Below are 22,213 nucleotides of genomic sequence, written 5' to 3'. Positions count from 1 at the left end.
CCAGGAATACAGGACTGGGTGCCTATGCATACACCAATTTAACCATGTAAGCTAAATGGATTTTTCTTTTACCAACAAAAACCACATACTCGGAAGGCATGGATTATAGTTGCAGCAACACTAAACCATCGCTTGTTTTAGCCATGGTATGTTGAGTAAGTTAGGATCCTGCACACCTAATGCTGGCTTGTTTTCTCTTGTGGAAAAAATGCTGTATATATGTTCATGTTTGCAAGGAAAAACATGTTCTGTGACTCCTGAGAGCTAAACAAAACTTGACTTAGCATTGTGTCAAATGCAGTGTTTGCGACACTTTATAAAAGTTGAAATCGAGGATTATAATTCAGAGATATGCATGCTTTGAATTTATGAACACTGTAATATTCAAGAGAATCCATGTACCAGTTTGTGATAGCAGAGAATCTGGTTTTCTGTATTTTAATAAAAAGGGGGAAGGGAGGGATGAAAAAGAGATGATGGGGAATTTTTTTTCAAGGATTTACTGCTTTGAATTAATATTAGGTTAAAGTAATTTGGTTACTAACCCAGGGAGGCTTATTTGACACAGTCTGAAAAATATATTTATGCTTTTTGCTCATGTGAAGAAAAGGTTTATGCAGACATTATTTAAGTAGTACTTTATTTTTCCTGTTTCTGAATTTCTTGCTGTAAAAAATAAAGTTATGAGTAAAAAAAAAAAGTACTTACCCTGTCATTCATTAACAAGTCTTTAACAATAAAGGTGGCCACCAAGGTCTTTAATGGGGCAGCAAACTGATCAGGTGCCAACAAGGCTATGTGGCCAATGGAAACCAGAGGTGTAATCAGGTGTTCAAGGTTGGTTGGATCTAGACTCTTATGCAGTGGCTAAAAAATAAATACAGCCATTGAGTATTAATAAATATTAATGAAAGTAAACTTAATTGACACACCCTTAATTAGCAGTCTTTTGAACTAAGTTAAAAATAATCACTTTTGTTCAGAACACAGAAACATAGGAAACTGCCTTATATTGAGTCAGATCTTTGGTCCATGTAGTTCAGTTCATCCAAACCCAGAACGGTCTCCAGGCAAGGAAGATGTCCTACCAGGGTGCTACAGCTCTTCCCCAAACAAACAGAACAAGGAATGGAACCAAATGTTCTCCAAGAAGCACATTTTAACTCCACACATAACTGCAATATTTTCGGGTATCAAGCATTTAGTTATGGCAGTTTCCCAGAAAAATACAAATCCGCTCTAAAATTCCCCTCCCCCCACCAAGAACCCCCCCCCCCCAATTACCTCAAAAATCTGTGCAAATTGGGTTTCTTTACTGGAAAATATTGCATGGATGCAGTGAATAGCATACTTGGCCTGGCGAGGCGGTCCTTTCTTAGCTTTATGATGCAAAACTGGAAGCAAAGCACTAAAAGTAAAAAGTTTTTTTATTAATGTATATCTGTCACATTTCCTTTGTTTGCTTTAAATAGATATAAATGTAGCAGTCAAAATGTTTTCTTTTTTCTTTCTTTTTTGCAATGTGGAGGGGGAGAAACACGAAAGCTATATTCAAGTACTTAATTTTTCTTCCACAGCAGTCTGAAAAAAAACAGGTCTTCCCTGAATGCAGAGAGCAAATCCACCAAGCCAAAATCCACAGTCTGTGGTTATCATTTTGAAGATCCATGGATGTATTTCCAGTCTCTCAGGATAATTGGTGCACCGAAATATCTGTCTCGTTTGTATTAAAATCTATGACTTTCCTTTCTAAAATGTTTTTTTACTTTAAGCAATATGAGGAGCATTTCTCTCAGCACTATGCTAAGGAAAACCGAACAATGCAGGCCTCAAGTTGACTGTGAAAAATAAAAGTCAACCAATTTCAACAGAAATACATCATCTCCAGCTGTGTCCTGGCAACTATCATCAGCAGAGCTTGCTTTGTTTTAACATAATGGCCTGGTTCTCAGATAAAATTAAACCACAGTTAACATAAACTATGTTTTAGAAGCATGCTGTTGTGCCCTGCTCAAAAAGTCCACACTTGGTTTCTTTCCTGATCCACTCCTGCCACGTCAGGCAGGAAACAAGCCCGTCTGATTTGTCGTTTATATGCGAACCCAGGCTCATACTTTGTTTCGCTTCAAACAAACTACAATTACAAGCCAAGGTTTGCTCCTTGCTTATTGTTTATGAATTTTTTTGGGAGAGAAATAAACCACGATCCCAGATTCATATATAACACAAGCCAGACTTTGGCTTGTTTCTGTTCCAGGGTGGTGACAGCACCTTGTTATTTAGTGGAAGCAACAGGTGCAACCCAACGTCATCAAAATTAAGTGTTTCATTACTGACTTCCCTAAGAGCTAAATTCTGCCCAAGAATTCTAAAACTGTAATTTAATATGGACGGCCTAAAGGTACTGTATTTAACTCACGATCTGATGTGTGGGAAATCCTCTTCAATTTTGCCCCCCGTGTTCTTGAAAATTTGCAGTGCAGCTTCCGCCACCTTTTCATCATCCATTTTCAGACAAGCCAGGAGGGATTCAAAAGTTTCAGCTGAATGGAATGAGATAGGGTGTGTAAACGAAAGCACCTGCAAAGTAAGCAATATGGTTCTTTTAAAGTTTATTCTCACAACACCCCCATACAAACCAAACCATTATATTACTATATTTACTCAGCTCAATTATTAAAGTAATCTTTTATATACCAGGAGAAATCAACGGCAAGAAATACATCCACTAAATGCCAAGTTGTAGCCAGTGGCAACGCTTCAAATAATATAACAGCAGCTCTCAACTATAAAATTAAAATGCACAGGGAACATATGGCAAGACAGACTAACACAGCACTCATTCTCTCCATTTATCATCAATAATATGATCTGGCTATGCAACAGCTGCACCCTAAATACGACACACATCCCAGCCTACATAATACTCACATGTTTGTCTCATGCTTTAGACCAGGCATGTCCACCAGGTAGATCGTGATCTACCGGTAGATCACTGGACGTCTGCGGTAGATAACTAGCAGATCACTGGCTCCCCCCAAAGAAGCTGAACAACTGTGGCTCCCCTAAAAAAAGCTCAACATTTTACCTCCTCCCTGAAAAAACCTCAACAGCTTTGACCCGAACCCCCCAAAAAAGGGGTAGATCACTGCCAGTTTTTAACTCTGTGAGTAGATCGCAGTCTCTTGGGAGTTGGCCACCCCTGCTTTAGACCATCCCAACCACAGCTTCCATTTTTCCAATAAAGTTTCTCACTAACTACAAGAGGAGTTCTTTACCTTAAGCAATTCAAGACCTGCCCTGATTGCCTGATCAGTCGGTACACCTTCATCCTCGTCATCTGCTGTTCCATCTATAGATTTGTTCACTTGTTTAATTAGGGCACTAACAAAGGACAAGATCAAAGTTAATCACCAGCAGATAATTTTATACTTGCTGAGCTATAGCTAGTGTTATTTACATTACTAGTACCAAAACATCCTTTTTGGTTCCTTGCTAAAGTTGCATGACATATTAAGATAGACATTTTCCTTACTTAGCAAGTAAATAACTATACATTCTTAAAAAGCTTTGATTAAATCTCAACTGACAGTACTGATTGTGATGTACTACTATGAATAACCCATAGTCGCCTTTGTAAAAGGAAAGGACCGTCCTTTACCTTACCATGAGTAATACTTTCTATTACCTTTATGTTTTTTATAGCTAAGCAAACATCCTAAATGGAAAGCCAGAACACTGAATTAATGGTAATTTAAAGTGATTTTTAAAAATTTATTATTAAAATTATTTAGGTGATGTCCATTATGTTGATCATAAACATTGTTATAAATGCACAGTTCTGTTATTCAGCTATTGCTGTTTTTACCGGTTACAACTAGTGATGAACCCAACACCTTACCCCTTTTGGAAGCGACAAATTTGGGAGAAACATTTTGTTGATTTCATGGGTGGAGCAGCTGTACCTATTCATTGTTTTTTGTAAGGGAACATGCTTACTTTAAAAAACACATCTTACCTGTAATGTTGTGAGAATTCACTGACACCAAAAGAGGACTTTTCTGGGTAGCTGTGATTCCCCACCTGCCCCATATACCTCTCGAATAATGCTACACACAAAGTACGTAGCATAATTTCAGCAGCCTTTGGGGTGGGAAAACTATGGCTGCCCAGAAGAGCTCCTCTCTTGCTGCTCCTGCTAACAGCAATGACTGCAAAAGCCTTTCTTATCTAGTGCAAAAAATTAAATTAAATTCTAAAACAATGAATCTATTGCCACCATAAGCAACTCCCTGCCCCAACACATTGCTAATATGTTTGGCCTCCACCCCTGAAATTTCTCCCTATTCAGAGGACTTACTTCATTTTTCCTTATGAAAAGTGGTAAAAATTTAATTTCTGCAATTTTCTTTGTCTCGGCTTTATAGTTATTACTATTTATAATATAATCATCAAGAGAGGAATAAAGTAAATTTTCTCATCAATAATAAACCTGTCTGTGCAATACCTCCTGCCAGTTTTATTGAATTTTACCGCTAAATTAAGTGAAAAGAGGTACCTGATAGATTCTGTATCAATGTGCACGGGGGCTATCCTCTCCAGCAGGAACTTTATCATTTCCAGAAATGGGTTTGTAGGTTGCTTGGGATTTCCTAGCTTCTTTGTAATTTCTCGCTGCAATATTCAATGTTAGCCAACAGTTAATTGACAGACAAGACAATTCAATAGCCAAAAAGTTATGCTTTAATACCTATTCTTACCACGCATCCTTCAGCTTGTTTGCATGAACACGTTGGGCTAACAAGTGTTTCCAACTGGTGCTTAATTTTGTCGTCATCTTCGAGAACTTGTGTGAATTTCTTCATGAAATCTTGCGCTTTGCCAGGATCTGGCAAGTTTCCTTTAAGGGAGTGAAATATGTTTAGGTTCAATGGGACTTTTATATCACTTAATAGAAAAAAAATTAAGAAGCCTAATACTTACAAATAAACAAAAACCCCACCCCAAAACCAGTTGTAGTTAGCTTCTACTGTGGCTGGCAAGCTTCAGTGATGGGCCACTTTGAAGCATCTTAAGTCTGTGGCAAACATAGTAAAGGTAAAGGGACCCCTGACCATTAGGTCCAGTCATGGCCGACTCTGGGGTTGCGGTGCTCATCTCGCTTTACTGGCCGAGGGAGCCGGCATACAGCTTCCGGGTCATGTGGCCAGCATGACTAAGCTGCTTCTGGTGAACCAGAGCAGCACATGGAAACGGCGTTTACCTTCCCGCCGGAGCGGTTACCTATTTATCTACTTGCACTTTGACATGCTTTCGAACTGCTAGGTTGGCAGGAGCAGGGACCGAGCAACAGGAGCTCACCCTGTTGCGGGGATTCGAACCACCGACCTTCTGATCGGCAAGTCCTAGGCTCAGTGGTTTAACCCACAGCGCCACCCGCGTCTGACAGAACATATTACAGTGGTACCTCTGGTTACAAACTTAATCTGTTCCGGAGGTCCGTTCATAACCGGAAACCATTCTTAAACTGAGGTGCGCTTTCGCTAATGGGGCCTCCCGCTGCGCACATGCCTCTGGCGCATGATTTTCACTCGCATCCCAGGGCAAAGTTCGATACCAGGAGCAGCTACTTCCAGGTAAGCTGAGCTTGTAACCCACAGTGTTCACAAGGAGGACAGTTCGCAACCAGAGGTATTACTGTAGTTAGATACCGCCCAGTGAAAAAATATTCCCCCACTACTTCTCAGTTCTAAATTTCAAACCACTAACTGTACTGATTATGTATGTGCTTATGCTAACAATATTCTTCACACAACTTGTTCTGGGGCATTTCAGACCTCACTGTCTTAATACTCCCTCCAAATTAGAAAGTACCTGAATCAACAGTTGAACAAAACAATTAGCAAGGAAACAGTGTTAAAGTATTAAAGCTTTAAAACATTTTTAAAAACTTACTTGTTATTACCATCACTTTTGAAAATATAGCTTTACTACTGGCATCTGTCTGGAAATTAAATGAGAAAGCACTTTTGAATGTCAAGACTTTGCATTGTGAACTCACACAGCATCAGATATAATGCTGCACCATCATTTCAGAAATAGATAACATCATTTCTATACATCATACTTATATAGAAGTTGAATACAATATAAAGCTGGATTTTAACACAGAGCATAAGGTAATTGTTCAGAGTCCACTGCTGCTCTGAAAACCATGATGGGTATATAGATATATATATGTGTGTCAGGGGCTCAGGAGCAGAGGCACAGGGGAGAGAGGAAATGGAGAGTGAAGGGGAAGAATCTGAGGGCAGCGTAGGGGAGTATGACAGTGGCACGAGAGATTCCATGAGCTTCTCCAGCGAATCAGAAGATTCCCAGAGGGGGGCACCGAGGGCCAGGGCAAGGGGGGTCCCAGGGGGGATGCACCAGAAGCAAGGGGCCAGCGGGGACTCCCAAAGCAGCAGCGGGAGATCAGGACCAGTTCCCCCACCAGAGCGTAGTGGGGGGGAAGAGTCCCATGTATCAGGGCCAGCGTCACCTCCAGCAGGGAGAGAAGATGAGTCAGGGCTGACCACGCCTCTATCGGAGAGTGAGGGAACGGAGGGGAAGTCAGGCCCAGCTAGCCCCCCCGAAGGGGGAAGTAGTGACAGGAGCAGTGTAACGGTCAGGAGAAAGGTTGCCGGCTGGGCGCGCGCGCCAAGTTCGGATGTGCAGGCGTGCGGGACAGTAGAAGACCCGGATTGGGAACCAGGTCCTAAAGCCCGCCGGAGGCGGGGGGAAGACTCAGGGGACTCAGCGTCAGAAGAGTCTAGAAAGGGCAAGACCCCAGCGGACAGGCGGACCCAGAGGAGGAAAGAGCAAAGGAAGAGGTGGAGCAAGGCTAGAGTCTTAAACTGGTGTCTGGGGGGAGGAGATTCAGATGGAGCTTCAGCGGTCTAGAGTTTGAGACGTAGAGCTGTGCGCCGCGGTTTTGAAATCGAAACTGAACTTCAATAAAGACTTTTGTATATAACAACGGACTGGCGTTGGTCCTTGTGAGCTGGGACCTCGGGCAGCTCTGACAATATGCTACATTCCTAAGCATATTTACTCATAATTGGTTTACATTTTGACAAGCAGGTTTGTGCTGTTGGAAATCACCAGGGGAAAAATTAAAGACCAAGGAAAAGACCAAGCAAGCCTAATAATAACCCCAAAATGTGGGTTTCTGCAGTAGCCACCTAACAAAGACCATAATCTACTCTATTTTTACCAGTGTATTTCTTTTTATAACAGCAGGCAAAACCATCTGTAGTGTTTCTTTAAACCATATTCAGGTTGCTGCCTTTAAAAGTATATTTATCACCTTACCATAATATAAATAGTAGCAACAGTTACAGTGTTGCCAATTTGAAAAATTACACAAAAAAGTTAATGCAAAGAAAAATACTAAGAACCAGCCCTCTTTGAATAACTGAATTCCATTTAGCATTCTCCAACCTGGTACTCTGTGGACTACAGGTCCCATCATCTGACCATTGGCCATGCTGGCTTGGGCTGGTGGGAATTATAGTTCAAAATATAGAGGGCACCAGGTTTGAGAAGGCAGCAATATGAACGTTCCATTTTATTTTATATTAAAAAGATGTTTTACATTATCAATGATACTTGTGACTGTGTTATTTCATTTCATTAATTCAGTGTGCAATAAACCGTTGCTGTTTTTCTAATAAAATACCATCATAATCCAAAAATGTTCTCATTTTTACATTGCCAACACATGAACTCCCTACTAATTTTATAAACAACTGCCTATAAACAGGGAAGTATGAACACCTGTCAGAAAGGGGCAATCTAGTTATAATGGGAAAAGGAGGACTCCTTTATTTTTTAAAAAAATTACTGAAAAATACTTATTTTTAAAAAGGAGTAAGATGCCAGCATGTAGCAATAAATATAATTTTAGCTTATTTGATTGAAACCGGATAGCTGTCAGAAATGATTTCATTCGCCATATCCCTATCTCACTTCATGCAAAATTTCTCAAAATGTTTATTTTTTTTAAGCCATCAATAAATTCTACAACTCAGTTTTGACTTTTGAGTCAACTGGAAAAGAATGGAGAGGCAATGTTTCTAATGGCAACCGCTAAAAGTTCTGAAGTACAGTCTAGCCTACAGAACAACTCAAACAATTCAGACCCATCATTAAGTGGGAATGAAATCCAATACTGGTGCTGAAGTCTGTCAGGTTCTTGCTGCAAAGTTTTCCAGAGGATTAAGCACAAACGAAGCAATTTATTTGAATCAAGCTTTTCTACTCCTTATCAGAAAAGCCAGGCAGCATAAGTCACTGATTACCTGTCAGAATTCTGCGTAATCTGCTTTAAAGACCCTTTCACAGATCACAGATTTAGATATACAATCCCATGGAAAACATGCTCCTTCCGAGTTGCCATTACTACCACAATTTTGCTGCTTAATAGACTGCAGAACACCATTTCTTTAAAAAAGCTTTGATAGTTACTCTAGTATGGGGAGCTAAAGAGGGACAACAGAAATTTGAAATTATTCCACATATTACTTGCTTAATCTTAAGGAAGAATGTTTCAGGATGAGGGGAAAAACAATAATGGCTCCATAGCAACGCATACAATTCTGAGGCAAGGGATGCATTCCAACACGTCCATCAAATTTTAACGTGCAAATGTCTTGTCCATATCCATGCATCACTCCGTGCCCTAAACAGCAGAGCTACAGTTACAGATAGGTAGCCGTAACTACATTTTGCTATCACTTTTGCTATCACAGAGCTACATTTTGCTATCACTTTTGCTATTTTGAACACAACAGCTCCACTTGGGAAGAAGAAAAGCTGATAGCAAGTCTAGGCCCAATGGTTCTTCTTCAATTCAGGATACCACCTCACACAAGGATGAACTATACTAACCAACGGTTATGCTCATCCTAGCCTAAGAGCAGTTTAATTTCCAACTGAGCCCTGAAGGAAAGTAAAAGACTTAACTGCCAAAACAGTTCTCTTTTTAATTCACTACAAGCTCTCTAAGAGTCATTTAAATATCTTTTCAAGCAAACAAAAATTCTCATGAAGAGCCATACTGAACCAGACAAGAGGTCCACCAGCATCCTGTTTCTCAAAGGAACAAGCCCAACACTTCTGGTTGTCAACCATCTAAGACAAAGTCATCACCAAAATCTTGCAGCAGTAGCAGCAGCAGCAGCAGCAAACCCCATTAATTATATGCTGTGTAAAATACAACCCCTCGTTTTAATGTTGAGAGGGGTGAAGAAATCTCTCTATTTCTTTATAAGTTTCTATCACGTCCTCCTTACTTGTCTTTCATATAAAAAGCCCTAAGAAGCCATTTTTAAAAATCCTTTTCCTAACAACCACATCTCCTCCTCCCATTATTCCCTAAGCCTCTTTGGATGTCTTGGGCTGTTAAGCCTCATCTCGAGGACTGTAAACTCTCGTTTGCCAAAGTAAGCATGTTTCAACCTTAGAGGTACAGAAACATTCTTTCCAAAGCTTCCAGATTAATATACAGACAAGTAAATCCAGATGTACACTGAAAGCTTGTTAAGAAAAGGAAATCAGTAGTTTAAGGACCAGCTCTGATCTTAAAGGTGGAGGGAGATTCAAAAGATCTTCTGCAAACCTCCCCTCCTCCCACTTAAGATCAGAATGAAAGGGAATTATTACAGGTGGGTGGACCCACTCATTTGCGAAATCTGGCCCACTAGGCAGATCCTGATCATAATCTGTCCTGTAGAGAAAAATGATTACCTTCCCCTGAAATAAGTCATACTGAAAGTAGAATTAGTGAAATCCATGGACTGAAGGTCTACTCCAAGTATGATTTAGTTTGACACCTTATGGCTGTCCTGGATTGTAAGAAAGATGTCTTTACCAGAGAGTCAATATTAATAGGGATATTTACTGCACATTCATTCACTCACTTCATTGTTATCCTGCCCTTCCTGCAAGGAACACATACATCGTTCTCATCCATTCAGCCGATTTTATCTTCACAACAACTTTGTGAGGTAGGGTAGACTGAGAAGCAATGAGTTGGCCCAAGGTCATCCAGGGAACTTCATTGCTGAGCAGTGATCTAAGCATGGATTTCCCTGGTCCTAGTTCAATAGTCAGCTGACAGTCCTTTTATTTTTATTATTGTTATGAAATAATAAAATTTAGTAAACACAATTAAATAAATGTTTTTAATGCTTTTATTTTCTAAAACACCCTAATCTCTCACATATTTATGAACATGTTAAAAGGACGATATACGATATCTTTATTGTCATTGCCCCATACAGAATAATGAAATAGACAATAGCTAAATAGGATAATTGCTGCCTTAAGAGTCTTCATAATTTCTACTTTCCTTTTGCTTATTTGATGCTTCTTAAAAGGGATAGCAGTTTCACAACCACGGGTGAATATTGAGTTTTCTACAAGAATTAGCATGAACTAAGTATTTTGTAGTATGCACAAAAGTTAAAAAGGAAATAAACTTACTTTGGGCTGCTTGATTAAGTCAACCATATCCTTTACTTGGTGCCGCAGGAGATTTTGGCATTTCCACATTTCATTCAGTGCTCTGATAGTTAAAATATAAAGAAACAAATAACTGATATAGTACTCATCACTGCAACTTCCTAAACTGTTAGCACTATGAATAGGGAGAAACTTCCAGTTAACAATTCACCTGGCTATGAGCCTTTTAAGGCCTACTCTTCTGCTGAAGAACTAACAATATTTTGTTCTTGCCTTTAATGCCTTTAGCAAAATTTATATTATTCAGATTCATTTATTTGGGGCTTTTTTGCATCCCTTATTGCCTGCATGCATTTCCTTTGGCAATGTTTGTGTTCCCTTTTTCCCTCTCATTTGGATGACACTTCCATTTTTTTATCTGTAATAACTTCCTTAACTCTGTTCATTACCCAAGATTGTATCCTCTCATAGCTTTCCTTATACATTCTTGTTGAGCTTCTATTACTGCAGTTTTGAATACCATCCAAGCATTCTGGAAAGATTGGTCCCTATTGACTTCCTCTTTCAACTTCCTTTTTATCAATCCATTCCCTTCAATTATTTAAATACTTTGGGTGATATTCAGCGAAGCTGTACTCAGAGCAGACCATTACGATTTAGTCATATTCATTCATCTACATGAGCCTACTTTGGGGAAATGTTAGTTGACTACCACCCACTAAAAGCAAGATACCAGCTAGGGAGGCAGTTTGAAGTTTGGACATGTGATTCTCTTCCTTCCTTTTTTACCCTAACAACAACCCTGTGAGGTAGGTTAGGCTGTGAGAGACTGGGATAAGCCGAGTGAGTTTCTTGCTAAGAAGGGATTTGAAACCTGGTCTCCCAGGTCCTAATCCAACACTTTAACCACTATACCACACTAGGTCTCATGTTAGAGATCATTGGAAAGGGACTAAAAATAAAACTGTCAATATCAGAATGCCATTATACAAATGTTTCTTAATTTATGCAGTGTTTATACACAAATTCTGATACAGAGAAGCAGCTAAAACTTTGCACATAGTGATAGTTCGGATTATCCTATAATTTCTATCAGTATTGTTTTCTAAGTGAATTGTACCCAAAGATGCTAATACCTATTAGACAATAATTAATGACACCCATCATGAAATAGTGGGTATGTGGGGCAGACTAGAACCAAATTCATTTTAGCCTTGCCAATTTGTTTCCAATTATAGAGTGAAATAAACCAGTTTCAACTCTGTTCCACCCATAATATATTTGCAATATAGTTTGAGGAAGCACTAAATAGCCTGAGAAAACTGTAATTCACAATCAAAGTAAACAGTCAAAAAATATGAAAGACGTAGCACGGTCTCTTTCCCATTTTCTCTTCTTTCATGTTCAAGGATGGATTTTGATAGAAATCTTAACCTACTAAATACCAAGCACAGTCAGTATCCAGATATTATCCAAGCAAAAATTCTGTCACACTAAGATTATTAGCTCTATTAGCATTGCAAACATCATTATTAGTTCCAAATTTGTCATGTAAAACGTACTTAACAGCATTTGAATCCAGGGTGGCGTAAAGGTAGTATAAACATTTCATTCTTTCATTTGTTTCCAAATTGTGAGGGACCATATACTGAGCAAAGATGCGTTCCACCAGCAGTCTAAAGAGAGATAGTCAATAATAAGCCTCTGTTATATGAAACAAGATTGAAGTTACTAAAGCAAATTTCTCAATATCCACTATGATTAAGTGCACATGAAAATTAAATTGATACCAAACTGATCTAAGTAAGTCAAATTTAACAAATAAAATCAGTAATGAAATGTTACAAACAGAATTCTACTTATTTAAAATATTTATAAGATCTATAGAAATACACAATTGTTTGATTCAGATGTAAATAGAAACTATTGTTTTTGCCAGGTGAACAAGCTTCTAGAAAATTTGAGGCTTACTCCCAGATAATTATTTATAAGATTGCAGTCCTAGTCTCTCAAGCTCTGCTTTCCCTTCTCCTTTTTGAAGTACCATATGTGTTTATCAAAAGCTATCTTTTTTAAACCAATCACAGTTCCCCATTATGCCTGAACTGGAAAAACTGTGCCTTACTTAAACTGTGTTGAGAACAAACCAGGTTAAAACCTTGAGTTCAGATCCTATCTTGCTCTCAATAACCACATTATGAAACATAAGACCTCAACTCCAGAAAAAAAGGGCAGATCAAGATTTGTTTAAAAATTGTGTCTTTCAATATCCTCCTCAGAGGAGCCTACAGGAAGTCTCTAGGCTGAAGCAAGTTGATTCACATAGCTGGAAATCATGGTTTTCCATATAAGAACCCTATGGCTTAGTTTAGATATAAGCTTCATTTGATCAAACGAACTATGTAGGCCAAGTATGAATATCACACCTATTTCTATGAATGCAAAAGAGTTCTGGCCAGATAATTCAGTACACTTAACATTCCAAGTTCCAAAAGCAGTACAGACTTTGGAATTGCTGTTTGAATGCCCTCCTAGACTCAATGAGCTGTTTGGGTTCTTTTCTGACTTTATTGCTATTGGTCAGGAGGCATACTCACATAAGACAAAAGGATGAATACTTCCTAATCATATATATTCAGGTCAACCTACCGATCATCAATACTGTTTTGATAATATATATGCAGCAGCTTGTCCTTTATCCAGGCAATTTGTTTTGAAGCTTCTTTTCCAGCTTCTGACTGCAAGGAGTACTTCTTGTATATCTGTGCAAGTCCCATCATTGCTTCTTTTCTCACTCTCCACTAAAACAACAACATGTCTCAAACATCAAAATATACCTTTGTTTCTAAATATATTTTCATACACATTTCAAAATTTTGGATTGTTGTAATGTGCTTTACGTGTTGCTGCCCTTGAAAACAATCTGGAAACTATAATTGCTAGGTCCTTCTCCGTGGTGGCACCCTGACTTTGGTATGTCTTCCTCCAAAAAGTGCATCTGATGCCAACTCTATTGTCATTCTGGTGCCAGCCTCCAGGCCTTTATGAGTGGTTAGGTGCTGCTTCAATGACTTTGTAATGATTATGCTGATTTATTTATTCTTGCTGTTAACTGTTTTATTGGCTTTACTGGATATTCACTTCTACTATTGAGTGTTTTAATATTGTTGCTACCTGCCCTGGGTTTGAAATGAAGGGTGCTATGCATCTTTACACAACGCGGGCAGTATACTTATCAAAAGAGGGGAGTTTGCTACAATAAGGTAACAAATTAACACAAGGAAAGAAACAGTATTCAACCAGATTTTTTCCCCAGCTCGCTCTCTCTCTCTCTCTCTCTCTCTCTCTCTCCGTGTGTGTGTGTATTAAAACCAACAGCCAAAAATAATAATACACAGTTCAATAAAGGTTGTTCCCTATACTTTTGCTCTTCATGCACTAAGATTAAGTAAGTAGCTACATTGCTTTTTCGTAAGATGTGCTACAGACCTAATCTGACATTTGAACAAATTATAAATTCAACTAATCCACTAAACCTAATAATCATAATAATAATAATCATACACTGGGTTGTTTTAAAGTACTATGGCTAAGGCAGAACAAACTAATTACAAAGACTTCTTTACACATTACAAAATCCTGAAGGCACTTCTGTGTGGATCATATAATGGAATCAGTTGCACACAAAACTTCCACAGTATTCACAACAAGTTCACTGTTTATTTTACTCTCATGTTTATACAATCTCATAATTTAGGAAATGCAAGAATATGTGTGGGTAAAGTAGATAATCACAGTATGCAAATATGCAATTAGTCAATTCTTGCGGGAAGTCTTAACGGAAAGGAATTTTTAACATGCTTGAATTAGTTGCCTACTCTTGGACTAACAATGACTCGAAGTAATTGACCTACATATACAATGACTTACCCGTTTGTCAAGCGTCCGCTCTCTCACAAAGTTAAGAAGATGATCATTGACTAGCAAAAGATCTTTCTTAGCAGCAGTAACTATTGATACAATAACATCATGCCTGATAGCTTCTTCAGGGTCATGAGACCTCACTTTAAGGTATTCTGCACAAAAAAAGACGCCCTAATTAAAACTTTATACTATTATATCGAGTATCCTAAACTGACGTATACTGATGCTGACACACTAGTCCCAGAGAATGAAGGGCAAAAGCTTGTATAATGGGAGACACTACAACTACAATTTAATATTCTCCTCTTAATACAACTATAACTACAATTTAATATTCTCCTCTTAATAAACTCGCTGCCTGTTATTATCTGATAAGTTGTGAACAAAAGACTTTAATTCATGAAAATAGCTAATTTAATCACTACGGTGTTATATTTGCTTGTCCTCTAAGAGTTGAAGAATAAGATGCTGGCTACAGGAGCCTTTAATTGTTTTTAAAGGCTTTTATTTTTAATGGTATTATTTTATCACAGCTGTGCTTGCTGCCCTGGGCTCATTTGGAAGGGTGGGATGTTAATTTAATAAATAAGTTCTTCATGGGAAGGCTGCTTTAGACTAGGTATCTTCAACTTTTTCAAACCCAGAACATGCTTTTGACCCAAACATAAATTTGGGGACCCATTTCTTAATCTTTTACTATATATTTGTATAGTGGTAGTTTCCCTGCTGTGACCAACTAGTGCCTGACCAACTAGCGCCTGACTTTATTAGTCAGATTAGGCCACAGGTGAGTGTGAAGGCTTGCTTCCCTACCACATGCAGAAAAAAAAGATCAGGAGTAAATATCAAAAACCAGGCCCTTTGTAAATGCACTATAAAAACAGTGCTGTTATTTTGCTGCTACTACTAAAAACAGAATAAATGCTAAGAGTTCCTCTTCTTTTGCAGACTCAATTTACTGATACCTGTTAAATCTTTTGCTAGATCTGGATGGTTCATAAGGCAGTGACTAGCAAATTTCACACATTCAAGACGGATAGGTACATGGATATCATTAAACCTGTTTAAAAAACAAAAAAACCACAGTATGTTATCCCTCGTTTCAATTTTCATCAAAATGCCATACCTATTGCTTCAAAGAATCAAAAGATAAACAGTCTGGTAAACATGACGGATTAGATCCAGATATTTGCAATCAGAAGAAATTCTACAGGTATTACGTAAACTGTTATAACAAAGACTTAGAAGAATACTCTGAAAAGATATCTCAAGGTGCTGTGCAAGAGCCTGGAAACACAACAGCTGATTCCAGCTTTGGCAAGTCTGGATCCAACCCAATATTAATAAAGTTATAATGGCAATGAAGCTCCACTGTTCAACTTTCTAATGTCATACAATCTGACATCCAAAGCTTCACTTGCTTATGACATTACTAAGGTATTCACTGTTCAAGAGAATGCGCTATGTTCCATCTAGCTTGGTACTGTCTACACTAACTGGCAGCAGCTTGCCAGGGTTTTAAGCAACAGTCTTTTCCAGCCCTACCTAGAGATGCCAAGATTGAACTTGCAACCTTCTGCCTGCAATGCGAGTGGCTCTGCTACTGGGCTACAATTCTCCCCCCTTAACCTGCTACCCAACTTGTGTCTGATAAATCAGGCTTGGCCATTTACATCCAAACAGATACTTAAAAAATGTAATACTTCAGCCTATTTCTCATTTTAACCAAAGGACAAATCAGCTGGAAGATATACTCTTTAAGCATGCATCTCTTTCATGCAAATGTTTATTAATATATGCATTTGTCACCTAATTAAAAGTCTAAAGCCTTGTTTTTGTTACTGTTCCTTGGAAAGCTCCACAAGTGTTGAATATTAATCAAATCCAATATAAACACAGAATTTATTATTACAGTGTTGTGGTGTTGACAAGAGTCAGATTAATCTACGTTAGCAGAAAGAAGTGAATGGCAGTAAACTAAGTAAGATGGTTTATAATTGTAAGGTTTGTGGAACCACAGATGAAGATCTAGCTTTATTTATGTCAATTTCAGAGGATACAGAACAAATAGTTCATATGTATCTATAGCTCATATTAGACATAAAAGAATTTCTAAAATGCTGCAAAATAACAAAATGTTACATTAAATTTCAGTATTTAATTCCCAAGGTAAAGGAACTAAACAATTTATACCTCCCCAGATAGCACTGCCAAAGTGGTTTGTTTTGAGATGCCAACTCTGAATCCTTTGCCCCAAACATTTTTGCTAGTAATTTTACAACCTGCAGGCGTTCTTCATTGTCATTGCTCTGGAAAATAAAATAAGTTTCAATATAAATATATAATGCATACACAGAGAAAGAGACAGACAAGACAGACTCTGTAAAAACAGGTTGTCAAACAAACCTATTTCTTTTTTTAAAAAAAGCATACACATATATCAATCTAAAATTTAAATAGGTAGCAAATAATAGAAGTGGAAATGAACCAACAAACAACAAAGTCAGTTTATAAAGGAAGTGATTAAACCTGTCCAGCCATATGACTCTGATAAACAATTTACGAATACCATTTGAGGACCAAGGTATCACTCACTTATTATACTTCTCATATGTGCTTAACTTAAACCCAGTCCTATGCAAGTTTACTCAGAAGCAGGTCCATTATGTTCAGTGGAGCTTGCTCCTTGCTAAGTACACCTAGCATGCATTAGAAGGCTACAGTTCAAAGTCCTACTTTTGCTTAGGTATAGTTAATAACATTAGTTGTGCATACACTGCCTGCTAGTGCATCTGCTTCACTCCTCCCTACCTCCAGCAATGAAACAGTCCACAGGGTGGTTGGTTTAGCCTTATGTTCAAACATGTGCCCTTGGTTTATTTCTCCCAAGCAAACTACAACTGGGAAGTTTAGAATATGGTCTGGAGAAAAACAAATCCTGAGAACTGGCTCAGATATATTATAAGACAATTGCATTGTGGTTTGTCTCCCTGCTGGAGGCAGGGAGTGTCAAAGTGGAAGAGCTCCAAGTTACATGGCACAGTCTGCGCTACTTTCCCATAGTTTATGGCTCAGCATTGCGTCCAAACGCTGTCATAGACACTAACATAGAGATGGATGCTATTGCATGCTCTTTCCCCGCCCCTTTTCAGCCTACAGGGCCAATGTTAAGAGGTATGGCAAATAATGACAAAGTGGCATTAGCTGAAGTTAAGACTACACATACACCAGAATTCTGTTTCATTTCCCTTTTCCCCTCTTCATTCCAGCTGCTTATGTATACTCCAGTGCTGCTCCTCTGCTTTTATCCCACAGATGCAGAGGGCAACAAAGAAATTATTTACGACCATGTGCTCCTGTGTTCTTTGCAAGCAGATATATGGAGCGTTGAGGGGAATATTAATTCACCAGCTTGCCAACTGAAACAGCATCTGGACACAGTTACTGCATGTAAAGAGAGCCAGTGTGGTGTAGTGGTTAAGAGCGATAGACTCGTAATCTGGTGAACCAGTAATCTGGTGAACTGGGTTCGCGTCTCCGCTCCTCCACATGCAGCTGCTGGGTGACCTTGGGCTAGTCACACTTCTCTGCAGTCTCTCAGCCCCACTCACCTCACAGAGTGTTTGTAGTGAGGGAGGAAGGGAAAGGAGAATGTTAGCCGCTTTGAGACTCCTTCGGGTAGTGATAAAGCGGGATATCAAATCCAAACTCCTCCTCCTCCACTCCTCCATTGCGTATAGGTAGTGGACCCGGAATGCTGCAGGGCAGAGGTGGGGAGCCTTTTCCAGCCTGGCCCCCTTCAAGTCATGTGGTGCAATGGGTCAGTGCAACTGGCTGTTAACCAGAAGGTTGGCGGTTCTAGGCCACCCAGGGACAGCTGTGAGCAGGATTACTGCACTGCAGTATACTAAATGATCCTTGCTGGTTCCTTCCAACTCTATAATTCTATGTTTTCAGGGGCCACAGACCAGTGAAGAATGGTAATTGGAAGGGGGTGTGGCCTGAGGAGAATCCCAAGGGCTAGATAAAGAGAATTGCTACAGGGAAACTAAAAGGAGCTCATAAGGAAAAGGAGTTGACACACCAATGTTCACTGAGGTGCAATGAACATGCTGTATGAAAAGTTGTGTGCTTGTTGCCCCACACCAGAAACAACCTCCCAAAGGATCCAGATTTGATACAACTGATATAACACTTACCTTTAGTTTAAATTCAAGCTGTGGCAAAACTGACAGTAAAAGATGACTATCAATATTGTATAGCTCCAGAATTAAGTCAAAAACATGCTCCGAGAGATCGCTGATAGACGTTTTTCCTAACATAAGCACTTGATTAAAGAACTGTAAGACAAAGCAAGATGTATCAACATCAGAAGCAGGTTCTCAGCCTCTCTCAACAATCTATTCCAAGCTGTTCTGGGGAAACACCACAAAGGGCTATCAAAATGCCCAGAGGACAAACATATGACCCCCAAACTCCCGAGTAACTACCTTCTCACAGTTGAAGTATTTGGAAGCCCATCTTAAGAACAAACTTCTATTTTTAACTTCAGCTTAGCTCTTCATATTTCTAAAAGTACATCATTTGAAAGCTAACAAGTACTTTAAGAAGGCCCACTAACCTAGCATTCTACCCAAATGCCTGCCATCTTAGATTTCTGGTAACTAAGCTAGTTAACTGCAGGAAACAATAACATACTAACCCTACGTAGGAGACTTACTCTAGTTTCAACTGGTTTTACTTGCTTAAGCTCATAGTCTAAATTTCCGAGTGCCCTTTAACGCAATGAGCTTTCAAACGTAAGAGAAATCGTATTTATTTATTATTACATTTATATCCCGCCTTTCATCCCAAAGTATTCAATTTTTGTACAATTTGTTTTAAAATGTACGTGCAATGGAAACCACATTTATGCAGAATAAAGGATAACAATTATTGGACACAGCTGAAAATAAAACATTTCACAATCTACATTAATAATTCTCCGGCGGAACACTGCTGTGCCTAGAGCACTGCTATGACAGTCTTTTTCATTTCTGGCAGACAGACTGTCTTTTTCTTGTACTGAAACAACACCACAAGCTATCGGGAAGTTTCAGAACTCAAATGAAAGCACTGCTCTTAACCTTTAAAGCCCTAAACAGCTTCGGACCCAAATTATTTGTTGGATTGCCATATCAATCCACCCATTAACCAAGAATGCCATCTAAGGCCTTTCTCCAGATCCCTGCACCATCTGAAGTGTGCTAGGTAGCAGCTGGAGAAAGAAAGAGTGCACTTTTCGTGTGGTGTTCCATGTGGAATACCTTCCCCGAGAAGGCCTGCCTAGAGACCATGTTACTATTATTTTGGTGTCATACAGAAACAGTTCTGCTTTCCAAGGGTTCTAAGCAGTTTTAACTTAGGACAATTTTAACTGACTCTATGGATGTGCACATACTTAGTCATCATCAAATTATACATTTTATTCAGTTTCATCTGCACAGTCATTTTAAATCCTCACTTACATTAGTAATGTATGGTTCAATAGCTTGGGCCGTCCTCTTCAGTAAAGCCTTTGCCAAGTCATATGCTTGTTTGTTTAAGTTCTGAAAGGTATATTTCAGACAGGAAACGCTGTAAAAGTGTGCTTGAAATGTATGCTCAGATACAAATTAGTGAATTCATGTAACTGGCTTTTTGCAAATCTTCACAAACAAGATGGACAAATGCCGATTTTAAAAAAGGATACTACAAGTATTGCACACACACAAAAACCCACTATGATTACAATATATAGAAACAACTATAGAGTTGGTCAATGCAGTGTCAAACTTTCAAAGCTCAGAAAAAGGCTACTATGCAGGCTGCAATCCTGTTGTTGTTGTTGTTGTTGTTTAGTTGTGTCCGACTCTTCGTGACCCCATGGACCAGAGCACGCCAGGCACTCCTGTCTTCCACTGCCTCCCGCAGTTTGGTCAAACTCATGCTGGTAGCTTCGAGAACACTGTGCTTATCTGGGTTAAGTCCCATTGAACTCTGGGACTTACTTCTGTGTATGCATGCATAAGAGTGTGCTGTCGGCCATAAATCCTGGTTTCTGCTATCTTCCATCTCTCAATCTAACAGTTTTCCTTGGTTTAGTTATTTTTCAAACCAATAATTATCTACATTTTAACATTACAACTGACAAACTAAGTTATGTATTACTATTTATTGTTTTATGCTTCTTAGCAAATCACCAGAACTGCCAGGACTCCGGAGATTATACAGTATAAATCACTAGGATCATTTATAAAGCCCAGATGAGTGATCCTGTACTCATATTCTATGCTGTCCAGCTACCTGTTCTTCTGAAATGTGTTCAGTTCTCCAATTTATGTCTACTTATTTAACAGCACCAACATTACTTATCTGTCCAACTGAGAAATACTATTTTGCTCACTACCAACTCTTGCTTTGCTGTACTGTTTTTAATATTTGGCTGGGAGCCACCCAGAGTTGCTGGGGAAACCCAGCCAGATGGGCAGGGTATAAATTTATTATTATTATTATTATGAAAAAGTTCGGGACACTTACAGCAAAGTCTAATGCAACTTTACTCAGAAGTAAATTCAACTTTGTTCAGCTGAACTTGTGTATAAATAAAAGCACATACAACTGTAGCCTTAGCCTTTGAAGTAATTGTTTTTGTACAGTATCCTTGCATGGATACAGAAAGAGCCTAACAAAAATCTGTCTTTTGCCTCTAAGCAAGTGTAATTCTGCAGTGTATGTGGGTTGCACGTCCAAAGGTTTGGGATTATGTTTCAAGGTTGTATAAAAGCTTTATTTAGTTGCAAATGAATATTTAGTTGTTATAGTAACCAGTTAACACACATCCTGGTTCACAAAACATGCAAAAATGAAAATCAGAAACTCAATTTAAATTGCTTTTTTTCCTTGATGGTATTAAATTATTTAACTCAATTAACCCTGTGAAAAACGGAGTCAGGTTAAATTCAGTTATAAAATACTGTTGAACAATAGCTAGATCAATTTCATTTCAAGATCAATTAATAATGACTAACTGAAAAGTGTACCGTGTGACTCCTAAGATGTAATGCTTTCAAATAAAAATTAAAAGCCAGTTGATACTCTTGTGTTTTCCAGATATTAATAGTTCTTTGCATCCAGAAATCTGAAACAGCTAATTACACTTCCGAAAACTGGGAAAACCAACATGAAATAATATACATGTAGCCAAGGCAACTTTTCAACAGTCCTCCAAATATGGTGCCTCAAGAAATAACAAAATGGCAAATACACGCAGTCTTTATACTCTTGACCAAGCAATGAAGTATTGATAGGATTAACCACAAAAAGGTAGAAACATGAGCTTTCCCTGTGCTATCTAGCGTTGGGAAAAACAGCTTTCCTTCCCAAACGTAATTGTTTTTTCCCAAATCAGCTTCAGGAAAAGAACAAATATTTGGCTGCGACACAGCTAGTCAGAACAACGGAGACATAGAGAAATAGTGTGATTTGCACCCTTATGTTCCAAGACTGCAAGACACCTCAAGTACTTGAAATATGAACATTTATATTAACATGATTTAGTTAATGTTAGCCTTACAAATTATTATTCAGAAGGGTCATCCATCTGCCTACGTAGCGTACTGTAGTTGCACACAGCTTTTCTGCCTGCACTCCCCTATCCCAATAAGCGCCACAACAGGGAACACACTTGCCCCTCTTTCTAGAATGGAAGCATTACTAACAATGCCATTTGAGGACAGAAGAGGAAAACACACACGTGAATGGT

At 38.7% G+C, this 22,213-nt stretch overlaps 1 protein-coding gene across 1 annotated transcript in view; it reads right to left on the bottom strand.

Moving 5' to 3' along the window:
* The window catches only part of PDS5B (PDS5 cohesin associated factor B), a 66,374-nt gene that overhangs the window by 16,695 nt on the left and 27,466 nt on the right, over positions 1-22,213 (bottom strand). The window contains exons 7-21 of the mRNA XM_081860066.1: positions 19,938-20,018; positions 18,630-18,770; positions 16,624-16,739; positions 15,396-15,490; positions 14,437-14,582; positions 13,156-13,307; positions 12,069-12,182; positions 10,528-10,609; positions 5,956-6,004; positions 4,761-4,900; positions 4,559-4,674; positions 3,279-3,384; positions 2,420-2,580; positions 1,285-1,408; positions 709-867 (exon numbers count right to left, since the gene is read on the bottom strand). Of these exons, the coding sequence (XP_081716192.1) occupies positions 709-867; positions 1,285-1,408; positions 2,420-2,580; positions 3,279-3,384; positions 4,559-4,674; positions 4,761-4,900; positions 5,956-6,004; positions 10,528-10,609; positions 12,069-12,182; positions 13,156-13,307; positions 14,437-14,582; positions 15,396-15,490; positions 16,624-16,739; positions 18,630-18,770; positions 19,938-20,018 (1,782 nt within the window). The remainder of the gene's footprint in view (positions 1-708; positions 868-1,284; positions 1,409-2,419; positions 2,581-3,278; positions 3,385-4,558; positions 4,675-4,760; positions 4,901-5,955; positions 6,005-10,527; positions 10,610-12,068; positions 12,183-13,155; positions 13,308-14,436; positions 14,583-15,395; positions 15,491-16,623; positions 16,740-18,629; positions 18,771-19,937; positions 20,019-22,213) is intronic.

The sequence above is a fragment of the Podarcis erhardii genome, assembly GCF_964252035.2.
Source record: "Podarcis erhardii genome assembly, chromosome: 4".
In the NCBI taxonomy this organism is placed as follows: Eukaryota; Metazoa; Chordata; class Lepidosauria; order Squamata; family Lacertidae; genus Podarcis; species Podarcis erhardii.
Note: the sequence above shows the minus strand (reverse complement) of the source record. Positions and strands in the feature narration are given on the sequence as shown.